Below are 27,811 nucleotides of genomic sequence, written 5' to 3' on the forward strand. Positions count from 1 at the left end.
GAGAATGAGCAGGAAGAACCTCAAAAGACAAGATCACCGACTTCCAAAACCACTATATCTGGTCTTTGCACCTATGTATGATAATAACCATGTGTCGTCAAGTGAATTCTGACTGAATGGCGACTCTTTTCAGAGTTTTCCAGGTAAAGAGTACTCGGAAGTGGTTGATGACCCACTCGGGTCCCCCAGGACGAGGCAGCTTTTGTCCAAAGCCGTACAAGCTGGCTCTTCTCACAGGAGGCACAGTGGGGGACTCGAACTCCCAACCTCTGGTCCCACAGCCAGCTACCTAGACCTCTTTCTTTTCCAGTCAGTGGCACCAATATAAAGATGCATAAGATAGCAATGAGATTGCATTTACGCTGTATTTCTCTTTTTCTGCTGGGAGCCCCCCCCCCCCCCGCAAACCTTACCACCTTTCCCCCCTTTCTAAACCATCCTTCCGTTCCAACGAGACTTCCAACCCCGGGACGAGCTCGCTGACGCCGCGCGGGCGCTCTCGTGCCCTGTGTTTTTGCCCCGCCCCGCCTTCTGTTTACATCGCCCACGTGTTTCCTCCACCTCGGCCCCGCCGCAGCTCGGAGCCGGAAGTGAAGGTTGCGCACCACCTCTTTGGCTTGTTTCCATAACAGCAGTTGCCGAGAGGTCAGAGGGGCGGAAGTGGCGGCTCTTTCCTCCGGCGGCCCCGGAACCGGCCGTCTTGTGTGGCGGCTGCCGGCCTCGGCCTTTTTTTTTTTTCCGCCGCTGCTGTCGGCCCGGGGCAACGTCTGTTCATGTGGTTCGGCCGGGGAAGCTGACAGCACCCGGCGAGCCTCCTGCTGGGCAGGGCGGTGGAAGAGGCGGCTCGGCCTCCTCTATGGGCCACTTTCTCTCGCGCAAGGGAACCCTCCGGAAGGCGGAGAAGAGTCGTCCCTGCCGCCGCCGCCGCCGCCGCCATCCCCTGAAGGGGAAGGTCCCGCCGCCACCGCCGCGCCGCCGGAGCTGCTTCCTGCGCGGGCCCTGCATGCTCTGCTTCCTGGTCCACAGCGCCAGCCCGCCAGCCGCGGAGGAGCAGACGTCGCCGCCGCCGCCGCCGCTTCTCTACGCGGCTCTGAAGGCCCCCGAGGAGAGGGCGGCTCGCTGCCTGCTGCGCCTCTTGCCCGTGGCCGCTTGGGAGGAGCGGGGCCGCCGCCGCCGCCGCCTGCTCGTCTCGGGCCTGCTGTTGCCGCCGCCGCCTTCTTCAGCGCGCCGGGGCGCCTTCGGTCCGGCGCTGGAGAGCGGCGAGGCTTCGCCGGAGATGGTGTGCAAGCGCAAAGGGGTCGGGCTGCCCGCCTGCCCGCCCCGCAAGCAGCCCCGCTGCGCCGCCATCCCCGGGGCGACGGCGGCGACGGCAGCAGCAGCGACCGGCGCTGCCGCCAGTCCTTCGCCGCCGCCCGAGGCCGCGGGCTGCGCGCGGGACTCTTTGCCCGAGCCGCACCTCTGCCCTCTGCCCTGCGGCTCCGAGACGCCCCGGGGAGGCTCCCCGAAGGACCCCGCGGGGGAGAATGGGGACGGGAGGGAGCTGGTCGCGACGGACTCGCCCTCGCCGTTCCCGGAACTTGGCGGCAGGGAGAAGCGGGAGCCCCGCGAACCGGACTGCGAGGAGCCCCCCGAAAATCCCGGCGATTGCTGCCGGGAGCCGCCGCCTCCTTCCCCGGACATAAATCAGCTGCCCCCCTCCATTCTTCTCAAGGTGGGTTTGTGGGGCTCTGACCAGTAAATGGGTGGGGTGGGTGTACTGTTAAGCAACCGCAAACCAGAGGTATCCCCAGATGCAGGGGAGGGGTGTCGGGAGACAGGGATCTAGGTCTCTCCTGTGCTCCCAGAGGCATCTGGTGGGGCCACTGGGAGTTACAGGAAGCTGGACTAGATGGGCCCTTGGCCTGATCCAGCAGGGCTCTTAGGTTTTCTGCCTTGCCGGTCAAGACACCACCTGTTTCTTGACACCTGTGACTGCCTTGGCTGGGTCAATCTGTCATTTTCTTCCCCTTTCTCTACTTGTCCTCTCAAGAGTCTGTAAGAAGGCAACTGTGCACACTTTTTGAGTGCTGTGTTGAATATTGTGTTAATTGAATAGTTTCAAAATCAGATAGTGTTGGGGATGGAATCATATTTCAGTTTTAATTCTTTTTTGGCATAGCGATGGAAGTAGAGTACTGTACAAGATTTTAGGTGAGTGAAATCATGTATAGAATTCTAGATCCCTTCTTAGACGGGGGGGGGGGGAGTCTTCAGTGGAAGCAAACTTAGCCACAATTTTTATTAAATAGGCAGTTTCAAACATTTGCCACCCCTGGCTCTTAGTAAATCTTAACATGATGAGGAAGGCTAATGCACATTCCAGCACCAGCAAACCCCACATAGTTTACAGATGGTTCTATTTTTAGCTGCTTTGGTCATGTAGAAAAAAGAACAGGCAAAGGGTATACTTTTTAAAAATGTTGTCTACTGTTATTGTGTTATACTGGAATGATAAGAAGGAGGTAGTCAGGAAATTTGGTGATTTGCACTTCTTTCATTCCAATGAACATAAGAGTTTTTAGTCCTGTCATCCCAATAGGTGAAGTATGCACACTGAGAAATGGAAGCGTATAATGTTTTATGTAGCAGCTTTATATGGTTTTTCTCACACATGCTGCAGACCTTCTCTGAAACAAATTAAACTTATATCTGGCTCTCTAAGGAAAATTGTCTAACCCCTCAGTTGCTGCCTTGTAGGAAAATGGGATGACAGAACAGCATGTGTGACAACAGAATTTGCTGACAGACTCCTCTGTGAGGCAGAATTGCTCCAGGACAGCTTTTCATTGACCAGGGGTTTAAGCCTCACACTTAGGGTAGTGATATGTGTGGGACTGATGGACTAATTAGTGTATGAGGTCTCTGTTGTTATTTTGTTAACTGCATATTCCTGTGGAAAACACGTAATAAAGCACAGAAACTGATGGGGTATTTGTGAGAGCTGCAGCATTAAAGGGACACCCTTTTGTCTGATGCTTAAAAGAAGAATCAGTATTTTAGGGAACATTAAATTGGGATGAACTTTGAGACATTTGACTTTGTCTTAACTGGTTTTTTTTCATAGATATTTTCCAATTTGTCATTGAACGAGCGATGTCTTTCAGCATCATTGGTTTGTAAATACTGGCGTGACCTCTGTTTAGATTTCCAGTTTTGGAAGCAATTGGATCTCAGTAGTCGTCAACAGGTATGAAAACTGTGTTTAAAAAAATGAAATAAATTGATCTTGCCAAAAGAGTTCATTTGTTGTCTGCTGGTAGAGGTAATAGTTGGGCCTACACTCTCTATTGCCCCTGCTCAAGTTGTTGGTTTTAACCATTGAGTGCAACAGCCGGCTCAGTTCATGAGTTGTATGGAATTTTTAATTGACCAAAGAAAGTTAGAGGCTTTGTGCTAGCACTAGGTTTGTGGCTCTTAAGCTAATTAAAAAAAATCAGAAGTGGGATGAAAAGACAGGAGGGAGAACCAAAAAGCATACTGGACTGATCCTATATCTATTGGGTCAACTTAGTATGGCAGTTAGGATTATTAGCAGTAGTGGGGCTGCTCAGTGTCTCCAGGAAGATACCAAAATCTTGATTTGCTTCTGGAGCTTCTGTTCAGTATGGAAGTTGTAAGTATATAGATCTCATTCATTCTTCTACTTGGGTTTGTTTATGTACTTTTCAAAAATGTGAACAAGATATGAGAATATTAATGTTGAATACTTTATGTTGTTTAACAGGTCACTGATGACTTACTGGAAAGAATAGCATCAAGAAGCCAGAATATAACTGAAATCAATATTTCTGATTGCCGTAATGTATCTGACACAGGCGTGTGTATACTAGCATCTAAATGTCCTGGACTTTTAAGATATACAGCCTACAGGTGTAAACAGCTTTCTGACACATCTATAATTGCAGTGGCCTCACAATGTCCTCAGTTGCAGAAAGTACATGTAGGAAACCAAGATCGACTCACAGATGAGGGACTCAAACAGGTAACCTTTAAATTTCTCAGTGAAGTTTTTTTTAAAAAAATACAGGTGTATGTTGTTATTGTATATGGTGGATTCCTGTACTTGTGTATTCAAATGTAAATTTCATTGAGGTCAGTTGAATGTACTTTCATGTAAGTACAGTGGACCCTCAACTTACGAAAGTCCCTACTTACAAAAATTTTGAGATACGAAAAGCTCCGACCGCAAAATTTTAGTTCGACTTGCGGCCTGAGCTTCGACCTATGAAACGCAGGTGGAAAGGGCGGGAAATTCAAAGCCACCCCCGCTGCCCTCTTGTCTCCTGTCCCCGGTGCCCTCTGCCTCCTGTCCCTGTGGGGATGGGAGGCAGAGGACAGTGGGGTCAGAAGGCAGAGGGCAGCGGGTGCAGCTTTGGAAGCCCAGGATTTTTTTTCCTTTGGCTGAAACAGATTAAATGGTTTTCAGTGTATTCCTATGGGAAAAGGACCTACGGAATTTTTGACCTGCGGCCACCATTCCAATACGGATTAATTCCATAAGTCGAGGGTCCACTGTAGTTGAAGTCTAAATACTGTGGTATGGTTTAGTTTTAAAGCAGGGATACATTATTAGGATGCTAAACTCATGTGAAAATTTATTTGCAGCTGGGTTCAGAATGCAGAGAACTGAAAGATATACATTTCGGGCAGTGTTACAAGATCTCTGATGAAGGAATGATCATTATAGCTAAAGGATGCCTGAAGTTACAGAGAATATATATGCAGGAAAACAAATTAGTAAGTACTTACTATCACGTGGTTAAATGAAACATGCCCGCACGTTCTTCCATCACTTCCCCTACCCCAATAACTTGTATATGTTGGTTCAGTTTTGAGCGTTTTCTGGTAAGAATCGTATCGTATTTGGATGTTAACCTATAATGCAAATGATAGTGTGCAAATAAAACAGTCCTAAGATTTTGCCCATGCTGATTACTATTGATTTTCTACCTGTTTGCTCAAAAAATTGCAAGCTTGTTCTTCCTCGGAATATAAATGTAACAAATTCTACTGACAATACATTACTAAAAGCTAACTTTCTAGTAGAAGCATTGTTAAATTGGAATTGTGCAGGAAGTGATCTAGATACACCACATTTTCTGAAGAGTTCTGTACACTTGGAGAGCAGTTCACTGTTTTAAAATAGATGCAAGTGTGATTGCTTTAAGCATGTTTATCTAAAGATTGGTTGTGTGACTTGGTTTATCAGATTATAAAATGTTGCACTGGCCACTAGATCCTGTTTATCAAATAGTTTCAGAGTGCAGGTCTGCTTTTAGATTAATGGAACAGTCATTTATAGATTTATTGTATCATTGAATATGAAAAATCCCTCCCCCCCCAAATGGCTGTGCCTTACTTGTTGACTTTTTTGGATACATCTGGATGGGTACAGTTAGATACAGAATACTGATCAGATTGAACATAGCCCTAAATCTGCAAGGCAGTCAATATTGTTAGGTGGATAAAATAACAGAATGTTATTACAGTATTATGATTAGAGATGGGGGTTTTGGTATTTGTATACGAATATCCCCCCACAGGTGCAGATAACAAGGGTCCAGCCCCCTGGGGCCAGACTGACCACTCACGATTCTGCTACTGCCGCAAGCTCTGAGGTACCTTTCTATCTCTCTTTTGCTCATGATGGATTAGCCACTCTGTGACCTGGCAGAGAGGCTCGTCATCCTGCCTTCTGCCAGGAGTGGCTAATCCATCATGAGCCACAGAGCGATAGGAAGGGACTGCAGAGCTTGCGGTAGCGGCGGAATTAAGAATGGTTGGTCTGGCCCCAGGGGGCTGGATCTTCGTTATCTGCATCTGTGGGGGGGGGGGAATATCTCTAATTATGATTATTCTGAAGAAGCTCCCCATGTTATATCCTGAACAGAAAGTTTAACATTTGGACAAGATCCTTTTGAAAATTAAAAATGAAGGATACTCTAACTTAGGATAATGAGTTTACTTATTTCTGACCTGTGGTGTGTTCTATTTTATATACATTCCATCCTTTATGATTGTTTAGCTACTGATTTTGCTGCAGCTTTTCTTATAGCAACTAAGTCTGTTTCTGACATCAAATTTTTGCCTTCACAGGCATTGTTGGGAGTAACTCCTTTAAAAAGAAGTGGAAAAGTAGGTTTCAGTGGAAAACTCTCATGGACTTCTCACTCTAAAATTTTTCAGGTGGACCCCTGAACAGCACTTCTATGAAAGCTTTTGGGCTACCTGGACTTTACAATGTTGTTAAATTACTAGATGCCCTTTTTTGTGAAAACTTGAAACTGTTGAGGCAAAAGTCGCTCTGTTAAATTATCTGATGTAAGAGACTAAAAAACATTGTAGGAGGAATCTGGAAATTGAGTCATGCCAGCTTTCCTATTAGATTGAAATGTTTCACTACAGTACTTTCCTATTATATTTCCTATTAGATTGAAATGTTTCACTACTCATCCAAGTATTTTCTTCACTCTGGGGGAAGTTGGTAGGAGACCCCTGATAAGAAAAGATCAGGACCACACACCAGAAAGACCACTGTTAACGACTCATGACAGTGGGTAGAGAAGGACTGCAGAAGTGGGATTTTCACTCCCCCCCCCGAGTCCTTTGTCCATCTAATGAGCCTATTCAGACAAGGGGGAAGTGGAGGATATATCAGGGGTCTCCTACCAACTCTCCCCAGACTAAAGAAACTGATGAGTAGTGAAACATTTCATTCTAATAGGAAAGAAGTCCAGTTGCCATGACTCAATTTCCTGATAACCTTACTGGGATGACTGAGAATCTTTACAGATATACTGTAGGAGGAAGTCATGTAGGAAAGCAGAAGTAACACAAAATGTGTAGTTACATGTACAAATAACAGCTTACTTTTAAAAAAATGCAAACTTGGGGGATTTAGATGATCTGTGGCACACATATTGCTTCTTAGGATTCTAAAATTCAGATTTCCATCACTTTGACACAATGTATGCAGCGTAAAAATGGTGCATATTTAGGGCCAAAAGAAATGGTACAAGTTCTGCATTTGCAAGGCTTAAATAAATGCATGCTTTCTTATGTGAATGAGCCACAGTCAGATTTCTTACATAAATGAGCTATGGTGAGCTTTTGCTTTTGAATAAACTATAGTTTCCTGTGGTCTTCTACTTGAGGAAATTATGGCTAATTCAGATTCATAAGCTTAACAGTCAGGTCTTAGTTTAATATCCTAGTTTAACTAATTAACTAAATGAACTAATCACAATTTGGATAATAAACCACATCTTCAATTTAGACACAGTGAGGAGGCTACATTGTATTTAAAAGTGGAATCTTTCACTTGGCTGCTCCTCCACTGCCAAAAGAGTAGGAATAATCAGAGTATACCTACGACTACATCGCTGGTTATGTAGAAGGAGTTCCTTGGTTTTGAACTCGCATTGTAAAGTAGTTTGGAATGAAACTGTTCCATCCTTGCCTCTGCCAAAAACATATTTGCTTTTGAAAGATAACCCATTGACTTCAATTTAGCATCTTCCTTTTTCTGTGATGGCAGAATTGTAAAGCTGGGTTAGCTTTGATCATTCTGAGAATGAAACAAAACAATGCTCATCGCCTTTCTGGTATTCTGTTGTGTAGATAAAGATTTCCATTGCTGCCCTGTTGGTTCCTCCCTGCAGAGTGGATTTGGTTTAAATCAGATAGATTTAAATTGTGATTTAAATTCTAAGAACTAGATTTTTGACAATTTAAATTTTAAAAAATGATTGTAAAATCATTTGCTTTTATCCACCCTACTTCTTTGTATTGATGCTGTGTACTCTTTCAAGCTTGGCACCTACTTACGTGCATGTGACAAAGAATTGTGTGCACTTGAAAAATGTACTGGTTTGATATAGATGTGTTGTGAAAACTATTATTTTTTTTTAGCTTGGCGGTTGCCAAGATATTGTCAGAAAATAACTCATTTCCAGTCACAAGGAAACTACAGTGGTGCCTCGCATAACGTTTTTAATTGGTTAAAAAAAAAACACATTGTGTGAAACATCGTTATGCGAAACACCATTTCCCATAGAGATGCATTGGAAACCGGTTAATCCGTTCCAATAGGCACGGATTGCCGTCCTTAAGCGAAAAAACCCATAGGAAACATCGTTAAACGATACAATGTATCCTCCATTGGAATGTATTGGAGCTGACTCAATACATTTCAGTGGCTTTGCAAAGTCAATTTTTGCAAAATTAAGTGTGTCATAAAAGGGTCAAAAATGGTTTTAAATGCTTGGATTAGCTTCTGCACCCTCTAAAACGGATGCAAAAGTTAATTTGGCTTTGATCTGACTTTTCATTAATTAATGGTGAATTTTTTTCCCCCAACTTTTGACAGCTGTCAAAATCTGACAGCTCCATTATTTCCTATGGGGGAAGAAAAAATTCACAAAAAATTAATGAAGACTCAGCAACTGTTCTAAATTCTTGGGTTCGTTAGAGGACCCCCTAAGTTGTGTGCAAACCTGATTTGGCTTTGATCTGAACTTTCGTTAATTTTTTGTAAATTGTTTTCTCCCCCATAGGAAAGCATGGAGCTGTCAGATTTTGACAGGTCCATTGGTTCCTATGGGCCAAAAAACAAAAATTCACAAAAAATTAACGAAAAGTTAGATCAACGCCAAATTAAGTATGCACACAATTTAGAAGGTGCACTAATGATTCCAAGCATTTAAAACTGTTTTTCAACATGTTAAGACACTTTTGTAATTGAAAAAATGAACATCGTTAAGTGAAGCAGGGGACCTAAAACAAAAAACGTTAAGCGAAGCATGGTCCCAAAAACGCTATGCGAAAATCGCCCATAGGGAAAAACGTTATACGAAGCACAATCTGCCTCTGAAAAAATAAACGTTAAGCGAAAAAAACGTTAAACGAAGCAAACGTTATGCGAGGCACCACTGTATGTTGATCACATAATGATTTATCAGTCTGTTTCAGACTTAAGGTTAAATTTCTCCAATGGACCATTTAGCAGAATAATTACATAGACTCAATTAGTGGAGAAAGTACCTGCCATTTCCATTCTTGTTTAAACAGTTTTTTAAATTAAGGGGAATGTTTAGAATTGTAATATAAAGTAAGTCTGATTAAGTCTTTGAGAATGTGACATTTGTATTTGGATACGTTGACATTTTAGCTTAGTGTTACACCATTTTCTCCTTTTAATTTTTGTCACATTTTATATCTGGGGTTTTTAGCCAATACAGTAAAGTCAAGTCCACACAGGAGTTTTCAGTTAAATACAGGTGGACATTGAAGGCTTTATTCGGCCACTGTCTGCCTATGAGGAAGAAAGAGAAAGTGAATGGTTTAAGTGCCATGCATGCAGGGTATATTGAGCCTAAGGCCTCAGAATTCTGACTGGTGGAATTCCTGGTGAATTGTGGGAGCTAAAGCAAAAATCCCATGCCCAGTAATTAGTTCTAAGCACTGTCCTCTAGTCTTACAACAAATCGCCCACAACTGGGTCACCAGAAGATCACAAGGACACTAAATTAACCCCCAGACTCAGTGTACCACCCCTTATTATAATCTTATGCAATAATTCTGGCTTCAATAGTTGGCTTCTGTAAAATAACGGGAAGATGAGAAGGTTTTATTTAAACCTTTTCCCCCCTTAGAATTTGAATAAGTCTCTGGGATTACTAGTTTTGGGGAACATCAGTAGGCATCCTTCAGTCTCGAGAAACTATGGTAACGTGCTCTGAATAGAAGTCTTGGAACAGTGTGTAGTGTGGCTGAGAAGGCCAATTCAAGAGTGACAATCCCTTCCACGCTGAAGACAAATACAATCTGTCCCCTGTTCAGCTTCCTGTTTTTGCTGCTTCCAGGACTGCCTCTTTGCCTTGGCCTGCTGGACAAGTGTCTCTTCAAATTCGGAGAGGTCATGATGCAGTGCCTGCCTCCAGGTTGAACGGTCAGATGTCAAGGTTTCCCATCTGTTGAGGTCCATTCTTAAGGCCTTCAGATCCTGCTTGCAGATATCCCTGTATTGCAGCTGTGGTGTCTGGGGCGATTTCTCTACACTAATTCTCCATACAGGAGATCTTTTGGAATCCGACCATCAGCCATTCTCACAACATGTCCAAGCCAACATAGACGTCGCTGTTTCAGCAATGTATACATGCTAATGGGGAACATAGCTAGCTGAGTTAACTGTTCATCTGCTGCATGAAATGGAAACAGAAATAATTTTCCAGGCAATCTCATTCAATTAGATTAAGAAACAGGCTGTTTTCTAAAATGTTTGAGGAATAGAATCTGACAAGTATTCATTTTATTGTAGCAGCTGTATTAGTAAAAGTCTGGGTTTTCATTTCAATTGTCTTTTCTAAATGTCAGTATCTTGTGACTCTTTGACACCAGATTAACTCAGCTAGTTATGTTCCACATAACTAGTAATCCCAGAGATCTATATTTCTCAAAATGTGAGGTATTAATTACCATTTGTAAATAAACATGTTTGAATATTGTAGGAAAAGAGTATCAATTGCTGTTGACCCTTAGGTGGCGGTATTGACTTTAGAGACACCGTTACATGCCCTTGTGTCCTTGGTAAAACAGCACAGTGCCTAGAAGTAGTAGATTGTAAATACCGTAACAGATGCCATATAGCCATCATTTTCTAATTCATAAGGGTCTTTAATTCATTAATTGCATTTTAAATCATATATTGTTTATTTATCTTTTAATATTTAACTGATTGTGCTGCTAAATTGTGTGGATTTTAATGTTGTGAGATGCTTCGGGTGTCTTGTTGGGAGAAATGTGGCATATGAATAAAACTAATAAATAAATAAGGGTAAGCATGTGTTTGTTACCTAAGCAGTAGTACAGAGTGCTCTAAAGCTAGTTTTCTTAAGGCATCAAACAAAATGGACTTGGCTCTTAAATTAATGAAATAAGGAATTAGTTACATAGGTTATACTCAGCTGCTTGGATATTTTCTTTGAAACTCTTGTGTTTTAAGATATCTCATTAAGCCAAATAGCAGACTAATTGTAAGTACTTTGTAGTTTTCAGATGCCTGTGTTTTTCAAGTTGCCTGCTGTCTCAAGTAAAATTATATTTTTGTACAAGCAATATTACAAAACAAATATTAATGAAGATAATTTTGAATGTACTTACTTAGTTGTTGTTCTGTATTTCTGGTGGGATTATAGTTTGTTTCAGTGCCTTAATGTCATGGTGTATAGACTGCTAATATGAATTCAGAATGAAGAGTCAGATTCTGGTTGCTTTTCTGGAATAGTACCACAGGACAAGCTGTTTAGATAGAAGTGAAAGGCTTACTATTGAACAGAAATGATAGGCGCCTTAAAATATCAGACTCAAGTTATCTTAAGACCTGATAGTTGGTAGAAGTGTGCATGGAATTTGGCCAGTTTCGAGCCTGAACGAGGCGCTAGGTTAAAATTTATATATTTGTGTTTTTGAATGTTTGTATGTATTAGAATATATAAATTCTATTATATAGAATATTCTCAAAAAAGCCTTGGAGGACTAAAATCTGCTTCTGTGTACATGTTCACACTTATCTTCATACTTTCTTTTGGCTTATTCCTCCTTACCTTGGGCTTAAGAGCAAAGTTCCTCCATCGTTTCCATGCCCGATATCAGATGTTTCCATCTTCTCCATTTATTGTAGGCCATCTTTTAATCACATTGTAGGGTCTAATATTTTCAGTTGTTTCTGCTGGCCTAAAGACACAAGCTTGGAAAATGAAGTAACATGGTGATAGTAGGGTGCATGTATAGAAAAAGTGCTAATCTAAGCCTTTAATATAATAAAATGCTTGAATTATTTTTCACTGAACTCCTCCAAGACAGCCACTGACTTTCTGCAGTCTGTAAAACAAACAAAAAACAGTTACTGTAGTACAGTGGTACCTCGCTTGACGACAATAATCCGTTCCAGCAAAATCACTGTAGAATGAAATCGTTGTCAAGTGAAAGTAAAAAACCCATTGAAATGCATTGAAAACCAGTTCAATGCATTCCAGTGGGCGAAATACCTCATCGTGCAGCAAAGATCCTCCATAGGGCGGCCATTTTCCGGTGCCTGTTAAGCGAGGAATCCGTCCTAAACACAGCGGGGAGCCATTTTGCACAGCGGGCGGCCCTTTTGAGAGCCACCAATCAGCTGTTTAAAAACTGTCATTTAGCGAAGAATCGGTTCCCGAAGCAGAGAACCGATCGTTGCAAAGCGATTTTTCCCCATTTAAACATCGTTTTGTGATCGCAGTAGCGATCGCAAAAACCTCATCGTAAAGCGGATTCATCTTCTACCGGGGTAATCGTCAAGCAGGGCACCGTTGTACTACTTTGACAGTTTGGTTAGTTTTCTTCATACCTGAAGACTTGTTGCTAAAACAGTCTTTTAAGGAACATAGTGAGAACTGGGCCAATGGGCTGCTGCCCTTGGAGTTTCTAGTGTCAACTGCACAGAAAATAAAATAAATTGTTATTGTTAGAACCTGAAATACTGTTTTAACTCCTTAAACCATGCCTTTAACCTTCTGAAAAATTTTAGGGAATTTGCCTATTGTGTTTATGTAAATGACCCCCAAATCTAGAAGGAAGGTATACATTTTAAAAACACTTCAAACTTTGGAGATATCTGTTGCAACTCATGGAGGACCCCAAAAAACATTCATTTGTTTTACAAACTGCAAAGCTGATTCTAGAGTTATTTTTTGTTTTGCTTTACTCCTCCCCTCCTTTTTTCTTTTGGTAAGGCAAAACAATTGGAATGGCTGCTGGCGATCAGGATTATGTGTTGGCAAAACACTTGAAAAGCTAGCTGAAATCTTCAGTTTATGTGATAAAATTCAGGTCTATATGTATTGACTCAAAAGTGGATGTTGATCGTAAGATTTTAGAGGGCTGGGTAGCATAAATGTCCTGACTGTAAGTAAAGCACTTAATGATGAGTGTCTGTAAACTAATATACAACTCAAGGCTATTTAATACCCCAGCTTAATCATGCACTCTTGCATCTGAAATGAGCTAGAAGACAGCCAAAAACAAACAAACAAAAAAGATGAGAGTTAAAAGTAGAAATTATTTTCCTGCATTTTTAATGCTTCTCCCATATGCATCCATCAGGTAAAGGCTTTAGTTCAGTGAACACTCTTGCTTTGTAAACATCAAATCCTGGATTCAGTTGTAAGCCTTGCTCAGTCGAGGAATACTGGAAAGTGAACAAATAAATCTGCTTTGAGTTTGTTTTAGGCATTCAAAGAAAGGTTAATCTGAATACATGAGTGCTGGAGTGCTGGCTCTTTCTACTCTTGTTCTCCATATGTGGAGAGTGACAGTTTGAAGTTTCCTCTACAACTGGAACCTTTTTTAAGTTCCTCCTCCATGTGAAGGGGCTCCATGAGTAGCCAGACTGTCTCTCTCCACATGCACAGAGGGACAGCAGAGAGGGGGAAAGATCAGCTGTTTCATACTTTTCACAGATTCAGATTGTCCTTTTTCTGGACACCTACATATGGCTGTTAGCAGTTGCATAAGTGGGTTCATTACTGTGGTTAACTTTAGATTAAGCAGGGTGGGGGCTGTGATTCGGGTCAGGATGCTGATGGGTGCTAGTAGGACTTCTGCATTTTGTCATCCCAGCTGATTGGGGATTTGGGGATAAAAAGCGATGTCCCCAATAAGTGATAATGTGATAACGTGGCATAAATGGGACCTATAATAAGATGTTAAATATACAATGTTTCTTGTTCAGCATTCTATCTAGGTAGCCTGCCACAGCTTGTAGAATACTCCCATCTCCGATTTACCTCTTTCTCCAAAGAATCAAATTAGCACTTTGTGGAACTAACCACACATTATACTTATTTTCACTTGGTTTCTAATTTTTTTTAGTACTTAGTTTGCTTGTGTATGTGTGGATATTACACATTTGCATTTAAGAATATTTCAGTGTTACTACAGTGAAAATTGAGATTTTATTTCATTTGTGAAATATAGTACAGTAGCACTCCTGTATTTGCGGGGGATTGATTTCAACCGCTCTATGCAGATGTTGAAAAGCACAGATTATAGTGAATGCTACGAGAAGGTGCTGATAAGTATTGAGCCTTTCCCAGAAAAAAATTGTGCTGAGAAGCTGTAACTGCCACACTATTCTACATATTCCCCTAGGAAGTCCATGCACTTGCAACATCTGTCCTGCAGCTTCGTAAGTCCCTGCAAATTCTTCCAACTGCTGCTGTAACCACTCATTTGCAGCATTAGTTGCCTCCAGAACACTCCCAAATTGTTGTCCCTTTAGGTGTTTTTGGAGTTTGGGGAACAGATAATAGTCAGAAGGAGCCAGATCGGGAGAATAGTGTGGATGGGGCATTATTTGAAAGCCTAAGGACGTCGGTTTTGCCATTGTTTCACCTGCAGTGTGTGACGAGATGTTGTCATGCAGCAGGATGACACATTTGGAGAGCTTTCCTTGATGTTTTGTCTCAACTTCGTCAATAAAGCACAGTAATATTTTGCATTGATGGTTGAACCCTGTTGGAGGTACTCCACCGGCAGAACTCCCTTGTTATCCCCAAAAAGCTGTTGCCATTTGCTTCTGCACCGACCTTTGCACGCAGAACTTCTTTGGCCTGGGGGAATCACTGTGCCTCCATTCCTTAGACTGTTCCTTTGTCTCAGTATCATAACAATAGATCCATGTCTCATCACCAGTTACCAGTTTGCCCAGGAAATCTGACCCATTTCTTGCAAAATGTTCGAAAACAGCCACCAATGACTCCACGTGTTTCCTCTTTTGTTCAGTTGTCAAAAGTTTGGGGATCTACTTTGCTGCCAGCTTTCTCATTTCCAAGTTGTTGTGGATAATGGCACCAACTCTCTCACTTGATATTCTCAGATATATAGCAATACTTTTGGCTGATATTCGGTGGCCCTCCATGATCATGTCATAGATGGCTTTCACATTTGCAGGCACAGAGACAGAAACAGGCCTTCCATTGGGTTTCTCAGTTTCAACACCAAAATGGCCAGTTTTAAAATTGACAACCCAATGTTTAACTGTTGCATATGAAGGGCCACTGTCACCCATAGTTTGTGACATTTCATCATGGATCTGCTTTGCACCTTTCCCTTGGAGAAACAGGAACTTGATTATGGTCCTATGCTCTTCCACATTGGAGGTGCCGCCATGTTCACTTTTGACTAGAAAATGAAAGTTAAGTTAAAATCATAGGTAGTTGATTATTGCACCGTTGAATATATATACAAATTGGCCAGTACACCCTGCATTTTATAGCTTCCGAGCTCAATTTCTTCTGGGTAAGGCTCAATACTTATCAGCACCTCCTCGTACAAGCTCATGTTATACGCAGAATGGTCTCTGGCTCCCTCTAGTGGTTAGTTCTGATAAGGATGTTGCAAACATATATTTCTCTAGTGAAAACTATACATAATGTGGTCTCTGACATCTAGTGGTGAGTTCTGGTAACTTCATCTTTAAAAATATATATTTCTAGGATTTTTCTTTTAATATTTTTCAGACTGGATAAATGAATCAGCAGATACTGATCCTGCAGATATGGGGGTCCTATTGTATATTGCATATCAATATTATTCTAGGCCCAGTACATTTCTGTTTTTTTCCAATCCGATATATAGAAAAAAAAGACAATTTTTATCCCAGACAACTTGATTTCTAGGTGCTAATTTGGGTCTCAACCCATTCTTCTACCATCTGTTGATCTCTCATATACTTACATTCTGAAATGTTATAGTGAAAACTCTGGGTCCTTGTGATTCAGTGTACTCCTTAATTATTCAACATGTCTGTCTTATTTGTATGATGCTTTTATATAAGGAAAGGTAGCTATTTCACTGAAGCAAGATTCTGCTCTCCTGGAGTTGACAGAAGCCCCTACTAGAGCTTTCTCTGCAAGTTGTGGAATATTGAGCCGGATATTCTTGGTGATAAGCATTAAGCTTGCACAGGGAAATTTATATCACCCTCCACCAGAAATTTAAAATAAGGATGTGCATGTTCATAAAATGTAGCAGCAATAAGTTAAATCAGTAGAGGACATGCACAGTACCTATTAATAAGATCATTAGGTATGCATTCTGTAAAGTAGTGTGGTATGGTGGATTTCAGAATTTGCTGGTACAGTAGGAACTTGGTTCCTCAATGAGAAGATTTATGTTAAAGATAATTTGTCCATCGCTGCTGCTTTTGCTTACTTAATGTGTAGCTGCAGGACAGTGTGAGATCTGCTTTTGCTCACAAAAGGTGAGGCAGTTGAGAACTGAGTTCATTGAGCTTGTACTTAAAGACTCTTCTTCAATGTGATAGAGATTTCCTAACAGTCAAGTTCATCTTGACTTGTTTGCTCTGTAAACATTTTGATTAGGTGCCTCTTTAAAACTGTGTAATCTCTTTCTGTAATCTCTCCTCTGGCCCCACAGCCCAAAATAAACTTTGTGTTTTGGAAGCAGGCAGTGTGTTGGTACATTGCCGATGGTGGTGGTGGAAGTCACAGAGTATTTAGCAAACCCTTTGCCTGAAATAGGTGATGGAGATTTCCAACTATGCTGCAAGGGATGAGATCCAAGACCTCACTCCCCCCCCCCAACTGACATTTGTAGTATGAATCTGAACTCACCTCATGTGAGCAGATTTGGGACAGACATTTGCCTTGAATTTTTGGGACTCTTGTCTAGTATTTCTGTAGCATCCATGAACGTGTGGTGCCCAGCCTGATAAAGTGGAATTTCCTCCATGAGAGATTGCGATGAAAGATTGCAAGTATTTGATTTTTTTTAGTGGTTCAATAAAGGTATCACCATACTCTTGCATTTGTGGAATCCTGAGAACCACACTGCCTTTTCCTAATTCTCTCTCTGTATTTGTGTCTGGTTTATAAGAAACAAGCATTCCTTCAATTAAAGAAATCCTTGATCAAAGATCCTTTCTGTAGTAAATTGTAATACCCATTTTAGTGTTGAATCCACATTTATAGCCACTGTCCATGTATCTTAAGAATTACAAAAAAAAAAAAATGGTCATCCAGAAATCAAATGTATTCTGTGAATGTGCACCATGAAAAACAAGTGCTTTGGGGGGGGGTGTTCTTATTATTTTGTAGTGACCTAGTCATGACCTAGTCATTTCCATTGCCCAGAACCAGTCTTGAGCCTGTGGGCAATGTGGATGTGTGGAGAAGAGTGCCACCATTAAGGAGAGCAGTGGAAATCTCTACTGAATACAGTACATACGGAAGAGAAATGTGGACATGTACTTTATTGTATGATGCTATCTTAAGGCATTTCCATACTCGTTTTGCATAACATTGAATACAAGTGGTTGAAGATCACTGACTACTTTCTCCTGCTACTTAGGCACTGTTGTTACTACAGTGGTACCTCGACTTACGAAATTAATCCGTATTGGAACAGCGTTTGTAAGTCAAAACATTCGTAAGTCGAAGTACCATTTCCCATTGAAATGCATGGGAACAGAATTAATCCGTTCCAGCATTTCAAAAAATACCAAAATAAAAATAAACAGAGGAAGTCCCACGCTGGGACTGGGAAAAAAACCACACAGAAATCCAAAAACAAAACACAGAAACATAACCCCCCCAGTCCAAACCCACCATCCAAAACCCACCCTGAACAGTTTTTTAAAAAGGACTTACCAGTCAGAAGTCTCCTGGTGCTCCATTGCCTCTGCTGTGGCCGGTGGAGAGAGGTAGGCCAGCTCAAGCCTCCCAGCGCTCTGCTGCTGGGGGCAAGCAGACAAGCGCCCAGCCAGCTGAAGCCTCCCGGTGCTGGGTGCCCGCTCAGGAAGGCTTCCCCTGGTAGGTCCAGTCTACTCCCCAGGAAAGCCTGGTAGATCAGGCCTGCCAGGGGAGAGCTTCACCTGGTAGGCCCGGTCTACCGCCCTGGAAACCCTGAAGGCGTGATTGCGATAGTGGGGGACCCCCAGGAGGTCTCCTATGGCTGTGGGGAAGCCCTGGGAGCTTCCTTGCTGCCAGCGGAGACCTCCTGGGGGTCCCTTTTCCTAACTGTTGGGGCGAAAGAGCAGCCTCTTCCCCACCAACAGTTTGAATGGAACGAAAAAAGGCGGGAAATTTGAATTTCCCGCCCCTTTCCCCTGCCTTTTTTTCGTTCGTAGGTCGAGGCTTCGATCGCAAGTTGAAGTAGATGTTTGCGAACGGAGTCGTTCGTAAGTCAAATCGTTCGCAGGTAGGGACATTCGTAAGTCGAGGTCCCACTGTACTGTGTGCATATTATCAGCCTAAGCCTTTACAAAGCTCCAGCTAGATTGCAATCATCATGAGCTGCCTCTTCCTTGCCTTACCTTCAAAAACTATAACAGTGTAATCAGTATGTGTTCTGTGTGTGTGGGGGTCTCCAGCCACATAGACGTAGGACTGCACTTTACAGTGGGGTCTTGACTTGAGAACTTAATCCGTATTGGAAGGCGGTTCTCAAGTCAAAAAAGTCTGTAAGTCAAGTCTCCATTGACCTACAGTTCATTGAAAACCGATTAATCCCGTAGCAGGCCGTTTTTGTTCCATTTTGGTTTTTTTCTGATCTGTAAGTCAAATCTCAGTCTGCAAGTCAAACCTAAATTTTGCGGCCAGAGAAGTCTGTAACTCAAAAAGTCTGTAAGTCAAGCCATCTGTAAGTCAAGGGTCCACTGTACTCATTTACATACAATGTATAGGCAGAGGCATTTCCCATCAAACTCTTTTAATATTTTCTGGTATGTAATGTGTTGTCTGTACAAGCTGTTTGACCAACCACCCAAGATATGACTCAGGTATGACAGCTGAAACAATGAGAACCCTTTGCAGTGTTTTATGAACAAGATAAAGAATAAATTATAAGAAAAAATGGCATATTAAGGAACAGGAAATAATGCTATGTAATAAGAGTTGTGGGTTTGTTTGTTTTTTGTCTTTTTTTATTCCAAGCAGTCATTTTGCAGTTTGGCCTCATTGATGGATCTCATGATTCTGGGGAGTGGGGAGGTGCAAGGAAGCTGATTCATGATTAACTTACAGTTGTGTTACTGTTTATTTTCATAAGTATTTTAAATGCATCACTGGTACAGTGGTGCCTCACAAGACAAATTTAATTTGTTCCGCGGTTAATGTTGTCTTGTGAAAAATTCATCTTGCAAAACGCGGTTTCCCATAGGAATGCATTGAAATCTAATTAATGCATTCCTATGGGCAAAAAAAGTCAGAACAAAGTCAAATTTGGTTTACAAAGGGTTTATTAAGTGCTCTTTAAAGCCATACATATTATGCAGATGATTTTAAAAATTTCAATCAAAAAACTTTAACGTTTTAAACATCATAGAAAAACATTTAAAAATCAGCAAACATGAGGCAGGAACAAAAAAACGGAAAACATTCTTCTTGTGAAGCATGGCCATAGGAACATTTGTCTTGCGAGTCATCAACCCCCATTTCCAAAACCATTTGTCTTGTGTGTTTTTTGTCCTGCGAGGCATTTGTCTTACGAGGCACCACTGTACAAGCTAAATAAGGTAGCACAACATTCTGCTCTTCTAGCTTTGGGGTAGATACAGCTCCAACTGTTCAAGTGGTTGATGTTCAGATTTCTATACTGTTTCTTTCAAAAGTTCTGTGATTTAGCTACAATAATTATATCTGCACTCTACTAAAATTTTGATAATAGATGGGTATAAGATTTTCTCTTTGGCTTTATAGTTTTGTAGTCTAAATGTATTTTTAATACTTGATTTCTTTATCAGGTATCGATAATACCACTTCAGCATAACATATTCTATATGAAGTAGACTTGTATGGAAAAAATTATTTCATATAATTCTGTCAGCTACATGTGATTTTTTTTAACACCAAACATGCGAATTTGAAAATCATCACATATGTGTGTGGTTTTAAAACAGATTTCATGAAAGATGATCCATTGCCATTTTGTAAAATCCAGAGCTTTGGGAACATGCCTCCATCAATAATTCCATTATAACATTGCTTACATTAGTGATGGTTTAGCATGTACATGCATAAAAGTGTAACATATTTTAAAGTTAGATTATAAATCCTGGATTGAGAATAAAGCATTAACTGTGGTTAATATTACTACAGGTGGAATATTAGACCATGGCTAAAAGACTGAAAAGGAATGAGATCAGTGAATTCTGATTTGAAAGAGAATGGAACAAATTTGCAGATTGCTAATTTAAACAGAAAAACATAATACAGTTTATTAGACAAAAACAAATTTAAGCTAGTGTTCTTTTGCTCTAGTGTTAATACTAATCATTGTTCCTTCTAAACATCCAAACTAGATTCAAATCCTAGTTTCACACTTACTAAAGTTAATCTAGTTTTAATGTTGTTACATCGTAGAAAAAGATGAAAAAGAGATGAAGAAATTATTGCAGAAAGGATTTAAGAGACTGGGTGATGAGCCGTTTTTAGATTCAGGTTAGCTACTTGCTATACATGGTAATTACTCTATAAGGGCTGATTGCATAATAACAGATCACAAGATGTTGTAAAATGCTTTTTAAAATTCCCAACTATTCATTTATTAAGAATGTTTTATTCTGTCATTCTAGTTCAAAATTCAAACTATTCCAAATAACTTATAAAACAGTTATATGTATGTTATGTGCTGTCAAGTCCCATTGAACATATAGTTTTTAAGGTAAGTGAGATAATTAAGAAGTATTTTTCCCAATGCAATAAGTTTCCATGGCCAAGTGGGGATTTGAATCCAGGTCTTCTGAGTCCTTGTTAATCATTCTATCCACTGCTCCACACTGGGTACTAGACATTGTGCATTTGTTTTTATTTTAACTCTAAATCTCATCATTTTGCATTCGTAGAGTTCCATCTGGCAGACAGACACTAAACTGTGCTTCCAGGGTTGGAAGGCCTCATGTTCCATGACAGGTTGAGCTGTAATCTAGGAACCATTGGGGGCAGCTCTTTTTTCCTGCATCACACTGGGCATGAGCGCAGCCTTCCAGCTCAGTTGAGCCCAATTTAGGTGTCTGTCTGGCAGACAGAACTCTCAGAATGAAAAACTCTGGGATTTAGAATCCAAGTAAAAATGAATGTGTCTGCCTACTGGATAACACCAAAAAAAAGTTTAGTAAGGAGGAAAGGTCTGTAAACTGCCATGAACATGACAGATGAGAATTACATTTGTAATGAAAAATAGAACGCTTATACAGTACAGTGGTGCCCCGTATAGCGAGGTTAATCCGTTCCGGATTAACCTTCGCTATACGAAAACATCGCTGTGCGGGCAAGGAAAGCCTATTGGAACGCATTAAACTTAGTTTAATGCGTTCCAATAAGCGTCCAAACCTACCCCTCCAGCGATGTTTTCGCGTCCGGCGGCCATTTTGGAGCCGCCGATCAGCTGATCGGCGGCTCCAAAATGGCCGCCGGATGACCCGAAATGGCCCCCTATCAGTGTTTTCGCGCCCTCCCCTTGCTTACGGAGGTTGCGAAAACGCTGCGGGGGGGCATTTTGGGCCATCCGCGGCCATTTTGGAGCCGCCGATCAGCTGTTCGGCGGCTCCAAAATGGCCGCCGGACACCCCAATCGTCGCAAAGCGAGTGTGGCGATTGGGGCAGATCCGTATAGCGATCCCCAAAAAGGGATCGCTATACGGATTCTTCGTTAAACGGTGCGCTCGTTAAGCGAGGCACCACTGTACTTGGGGAGCAGAAGAAAGCAAGACTGATTATAAATTCCAATACTTTATGGTCATAGCATTCCTGCCAAGAAAGTGAACATTGTTGTCCCAAACTGTATCTGTCAAATTTGGCTAAGGCTCCTCAGTGTTTTGCATATAATTTTTAAAGTGAATGAAAATATAACTTTACTGCTAACAGTATAGTATTAGAAACATTGCTTCGCGTTTTTTAATAAAATACAGTATTTTTGAGTTAAGTTGTAGTACAGATAGTGTATTGCAGTTGTTTTCTAATGTAATGAATTACGCAGAAGTTATTTTTAATATGCCACTGGACATTAAAGTATTGAAACATTTCTGCACACGTTCTAAAGTGGCTCACTATTAAATTCAATATTTTGAAGGTGGTTTTGAATCTCAAATTATGTTTTGTTTCATATTTTAGTGGGTAGTTTTTGAATTAAACTTCTAAGTATCTTGTGAGTTCTAATGTTTCAAGGAAATATATTTTTAAATTAGAAATAAAAATAAATTTAAATGTAAAATAAACCAGAAATTAAAGATGAAAAAGACTGCAATTCCGAGATTCTACCCCTAAACAAACATTATTTGTTTCTCATGCTAACTATAATTCATAACATATGTATCCAGAGGTAACTGTATACAGTTGGATCTGCACCTTATTGAATGTGTTTGGGACCTGAGCCTTAAATCAGATTTACCACAATGCTATTATTGTGCCAGGATTGTTACTGTGATAGGAGGGAAAGATATGCATGTATAAAGCAGAATTTTTTGTTGTGGCACTTTGGATTTTCATTTGAATAAATGTAGATTGTTGTACATGGAAAAAAAAAACATTACCTGAAAATAAGCCCCAGTGCATTTTTGGAGCAAAAATTAATAAAAGATACTGTCTTTTTTGGGGGGGGACACACAGTAACGCGTAATAGTTTTATCAATATTTTTATTTTCGTGAAGACTGAAGAAAAGTTCATTTGTAACTGCTTGAATGTTTACAGTGCTGTTCTCCTAATATTGGTAAGAGAGTCTCTTGCCAGTGCCTTTAAAGAATTTTATTTTAACTAACTAGACAAACTTTTTATGCTGTATAAAATTTTCCCTTTTTGCTATTGTTTTTGAAGTAAAATTATTAAGTACAAAGGGTGTTAAATCAAAAATGAAGTCTTTCTTCTTTTGCATAAAAATTAGTCAAGTTATATATTGGCCATAATCATCATAATAAAAACAAATTGATTCTTTAACACAGTTTTTTCTTCATTTGTTTACTTGTGTTCCTAAAAATGTCCATTCACATGGTAGCTGCCAGCTGGTTTCCAGTTCCCTAATGTCACATTAGTATGAACGCTTTTTAAAAAGTCCCTTAGTTCAGCGACAAGACATTCAGTAGCTTGAAAGAAGATTTAAACGAACTTTCCGTAGCAGTATTTGTAGAATCTGTGTTTCATAGTAACTACCATGACGTTCACAGCGTTTAAGACGACGACGAGGCTGACATGAAAAGATAGTAATTTGTGAAGACTTGGCGTTGCCGTGTGTGTATAATCCTTCATGCTCTCAATGGTACCCTAACCCCTGTACCCACCCGAACAAAAGAAACGGAATTGGAAATTGTGGGAGCTGGGGAGCGTTCCATTGGCAGTGCAGCTCATGGCCCATAGGCCTTGTCAGGACTCAGTTTGAGACCTTTTATTCTTTCTGACAGATGTGAGGTAAGTTCTATGAGGTGGAAGTCATTACTCGAGTGAGGGCAATGTCAGATCAAAAGTAACCAGTGATCAAACAAGGTAAAGGGTCTGTGGAAAATAGGCTTGCTTTCTGGCCTTGACACCTGCCTGGTCAGTGGGGGAAAATGTGCCTTGTGTGTCAGGTGGAGCCAATTCCCTTTGATGTACAGTGAATGGGGAAAGTTGGAAACTGAATTGGAGACAGGAAACATATTGCTTTCTTTTTTCTATTGGAACAATTAAATGCGCTTTTGTTACATGATACCGATATTGGCTCTGCTTCTCTGGTAAGATATGTAACTGTCTCCTCAATAAAGTGTGAAGCATTCACACTTGAGTAGCATATGCAGAACAAATGAGAATGACTTACTAAAATGGTGATTTTATACACAATAGAGGAAATTATTATGAAATATATATATTTCAGTCATTTCATCTTACAGTTAACTTCCTTGCTCTGTGAGAAATTATGTTTAACTATTATTGAGGAATTACTTTGCAAAGACTGACATGGGATTGGGAAATAATATTTGGTTATTTATATACACATGCAGGTTCATATCAGCTCTTTTGACTCCTGACTAATGCACATAATTATGCTACAATATGAATTGAAAGCATTAAAATGTTATTTGGTGGATTATAAGAAAAACACATAGAAAATAGTTCTGATTGAGCTATTTTAAATGAATTGGATCCAGGTAATATCGAGTCACATAAAATAGTGTAAGGTGGATGGAAAAGAGTCTCTAGAGATTACAGAGAGGTTGATATGAGGGAGGTAGGTATTCAGTTCCAGAAGTATTAGGACTTATTTTTAAGCGCTAGCACTTTAAATTGGTCCCAGAAGCAAAGATATAGTCCTTGAGGGTTCTTCAGAATTGTAGTTACGAGATTCTACCTGCCTGTACTAGGTAGAGTTCTGGTAGCTACATTGCACAATAGCTGAAAGTTCTGGGTAATCAAAGGACAACAACACATACCATAGTACTCTAGACAGGAGGTTATCAGTAAATACACCACTCTGGTTGTATGGCTGTGGTTGGGCTATCCCAGACCAAGAATGGTGGCAGCTGATGATTCAGAGTTGGGAAAGGACATTATGAGCCACAGAGGCTGTGAAACAAACTTGAAGGACTACGTGCTCTTCCAAAGAGAGTTCAGTCCTGTTTAAAGCCTACTGTGTGCCCAGTTCCTGGACATGAGAAACTGAGGTACTGTTGTATATTTTAGACGAATGAAATAATATTCTCTGAAATAGTGCATCAGTTCCTAAGATTTATTGGCTTGACATTTGGCACAGTTAACTACCTTATGCTCATGTGGAACATGGCAATCATGTTTTAGTATTGATGCAGCAAATGTTGCTAATTCTCCAGTCTCTTTTTCCCAAAATTGTTTCAGAGACTTTATTGTGACTATGCATCTAAAATGATACTCAGGGTTCCCTCTAAGCTGAGCTAGTGCGCACATCTGACCCTTTTTTCTGCCCATTTGTTTCTGGTTGCAGCCAGAACTCCAGCCCATAGGGTGGAGTTGAAAATTAGAGGGAGGTCTGATGATATCTTTAAATTATTTGAGATAGCATTTTAGATTTATATTCACAATGAAGGGGCTGTTTATCTGGGTTGGCTTTTTCTGCCATCAGGTCCTGTATTTTCCTTCTGCTAGAAGGAAACCCGGAACCCAGATCATCATATCAGTTGCCAGGGACCAGGAGAGATTGACTTGTGATATAGACATTCTTTGTTCACCATTAGAGATGTGCAGAGTTCTGTTTTTGAACTGTGGTTCTCAGAATTCCCCAAGCAGATTTCTGAGAGTTGCAGCCAAAAAGACAAACCACCTCTCTAGTTGGCATCTATCTCAGAGTTTCACACTGCTGGATCCACCCCTTCCATCTTCTCTTCATGAGCGGAGACACATAACTGTCATACAGGTCAGGCACAACGTAAGGCAGAATAGACAGATGCGCGTTTGTTAATCCCTGTGCACACATGCATGCCCACCCACTTGCTCTCACGTGCTTTCATCTGTCCTCCTCCTTTTGCGTTCTCCTTTTCCCTTGCAAGTGCTTGTGAATGAGAGAGGGTTTGTCCCTTTCATCTCTCAAATGTGCCTGCTAGCGTACGAGTGTGTGCAGAGTAAACATATGCGGCTTTGTGTTTTTAGTCTGGAGTTCCCAGAGTTATCCCTCTTACATTGAAGAATTCTGGGAGTTGGAGTGGGAGGCGCTGCCTGGGGAATTCTGAGAATTGCAGTCCAAAATTCTGAATCTATCTTCTTTTGCACATTCCTTTAATCTTGGGCAACACAACACTTGAATTCTTATTGTGTTAAATATTCCACAGGGTATACAGAAGCTTCCCTTTTTCACTGATGGGCAGGAATGGGAGGTCACTTATTGAGTGTTCACTGTTCAAACATTCTACAAGGCAGCCCTAATCATGTAGAAAACTAGATTTGTGTGAGCTTAAGTAGCATGATTGATGGAGCTTTCCCGTAATTTTGCAGCTGTGTGGAAGTGGGAAACATGTTTGTACTCAGTTCATTGTGAAATGGGGATCAGTAGATATCATCCTTTATGACTGCTGAAATCAGGGGAAAAGGTTGATGCCCATGTTATGTGACTGCCATATTAAAGCTTCTTCCTATCTCGTGTCAACTTCTTGGAAGCTAAATGAATAATGAAGTGGCAGAAGATGTATAGCCTGTGGTCCTAAGATGTTCTGTACTTTGTGGTGTGGAAGAAGCATCCTGCTGAACGACCCACACTACCAGTGTAAGGTTAAAGTATATGCTGAGGGATATGTGCCTTTCTTGGAGGGGGAGCGATATGATGAGAAAACAATGGGAAATGGAAAAGAAAGGCAGAATCTGGATACTTGATTGTAATTATTATAAAATGTTACAATCATGACAAAACAAAATCATTATAAACTGAGTGGCTGGATTAACTAAAATATCTGGAATTGTTTTCTTAATCATGGTACTTGGTTTAGAAGAAACAAACTCAACAGAATGTAACCAAAGCAATTACCTTCATTTTATTTTGTAATAATACTGTATCTTTAATTGAGGCACATTTTTTTAGAAGTAGCAGTTCTAACATGGAAGAGATGTATCATCTCACTGCATTGGTGGCTGATGCCTTTGCATTTGTAACTTTAGAAAATTAGCCTGTATCTGTTATACTTAAGATAACAGGGGAGCTGTTGTGGAAATATTAAATTTAATGTTCCTGCTATAATATTCTTAATGATTTAGGCAATTGGAATTTAGATGTAAATTCCAGTTACTGCTTTTTTGGAGGGGGTGTCTTAATGTTGTCATTAAGCATATAGCTGAAATGGGCTCTAATGGCCTGCTTTAAATTTCCTGTATTCTAGCATACAAGAACTTTTAAAATGTTGTTAATTTTCTGGTTTCTTGTTGTTTTGAAAAAAACACCTATCAGTGTGAATGCTGAACTAAAAAAACATTTAAAAGCACTCTGACAAAAATAGTGTGCATTAGAGACAATTTTAGAGGGTAGCCATAAGTCAGAATTGACTTGATGGCACATTCTTATTATTCTTATTATTATTCCTGTTATTAATATTAGTAGTAGTAGTACTAGTAGTAGTGGTGGTGGTGGTGGTGAAACATCATATCTGCTAGAATACACACAACTATTTATTATGGAAGAAATAGGTATTGTCCAGCCTTTCAGAGAGCAGTGAAAATAAAAAAAAGTCAGGATATTGTGGCCCATAATGTAGAATTTTGTATATTTTAGCCACATAATATGTTTTATGAATTGGTTGTATATTTTTAAACTGGATTTTGTATATTTTAGCCATGAAAATGCTTTATGAGCTGGTCACCCAACCATAATAAATTCATTCATTCATAACGTAGAATTTACTTTTTGTACATGAACCAGAGTGTTCTCTTAGGAATCCATTTTATAACAAGCGTGCAACTGATGCAATACTAAAAATGTGTATTAGGAATGATGTAATGTCTAGGAGAGGACGACATGTGATGTGCCAGTGATTGGTGGTTTATCACCATGTAAGAGCTGCACACTAGAGTGGAATATGGAGCTTTATATGAAGAGTTGCTGCATGAAGTGCTGTTGATTTTTTAGACAAGTGTATTGTTTAGTCCGCTGTACATAACTTTGCTGTACATATTTTGTAAATACACTACTGGAAAGGAATCTCTGTGATTCTCTTTACTGTGGAAGACTGCCTTGTCTCGGAGTCATTTCCACAACCCAAATACTTGACAAAAAATTAGTTAACGCCCTACATGG

At 40.5% G+C, this 27,811-nt stretch overlaps 1 protein-coding gene across 1 annotated transcript in view; it reads left to right on the forward strand.

Annotated features, from left to right (window-relative positions):
* Window positions 1–437: 437 nt before the first annotated feature.
* FBXL17 (F-box and leucine rich repeat protein 17) overlaps window positions 438–27,811 on the forward strand; it is a 242,717-nt gene continuing 215,343 nt past the window's right edge. Inside the window, exons 1-4 of the mRNA XM_072992481.2 lie at window positions 438–1,711; window positions 3,104–3,226; window positions 3,764–4,021; window positions 4,645–4,776. Of these exons, the coding sequence (XP_072848582.2) occupies window positions 857–1,711; window positions 3,104–3,226; window positions 3,764–4,021; window positions 4,645–4,776 (1,368 nt within the window). The 5' untranslated portion in view covers window positions 438–856. The remainder of the gene's footprint in view (window positions 1,712–3,103; window positions 3,227–3,763; window positions 4,022–4,644; window positions 4,777–27,811) is intronic.

This window comes from Pogona vitticeps, chromosome 2, assembly GCF_051106095.1.
Source record: "Pogona vitticeps strain Pit_001003342236 chromosome 2, PviZW2.1, whole genome shotgun sequence".
NCBI lineage: Eukaryota > Metazoa > Chordata > Lepidosauria > Squamata > Agamidae > Pogona > Pogona vitticeps.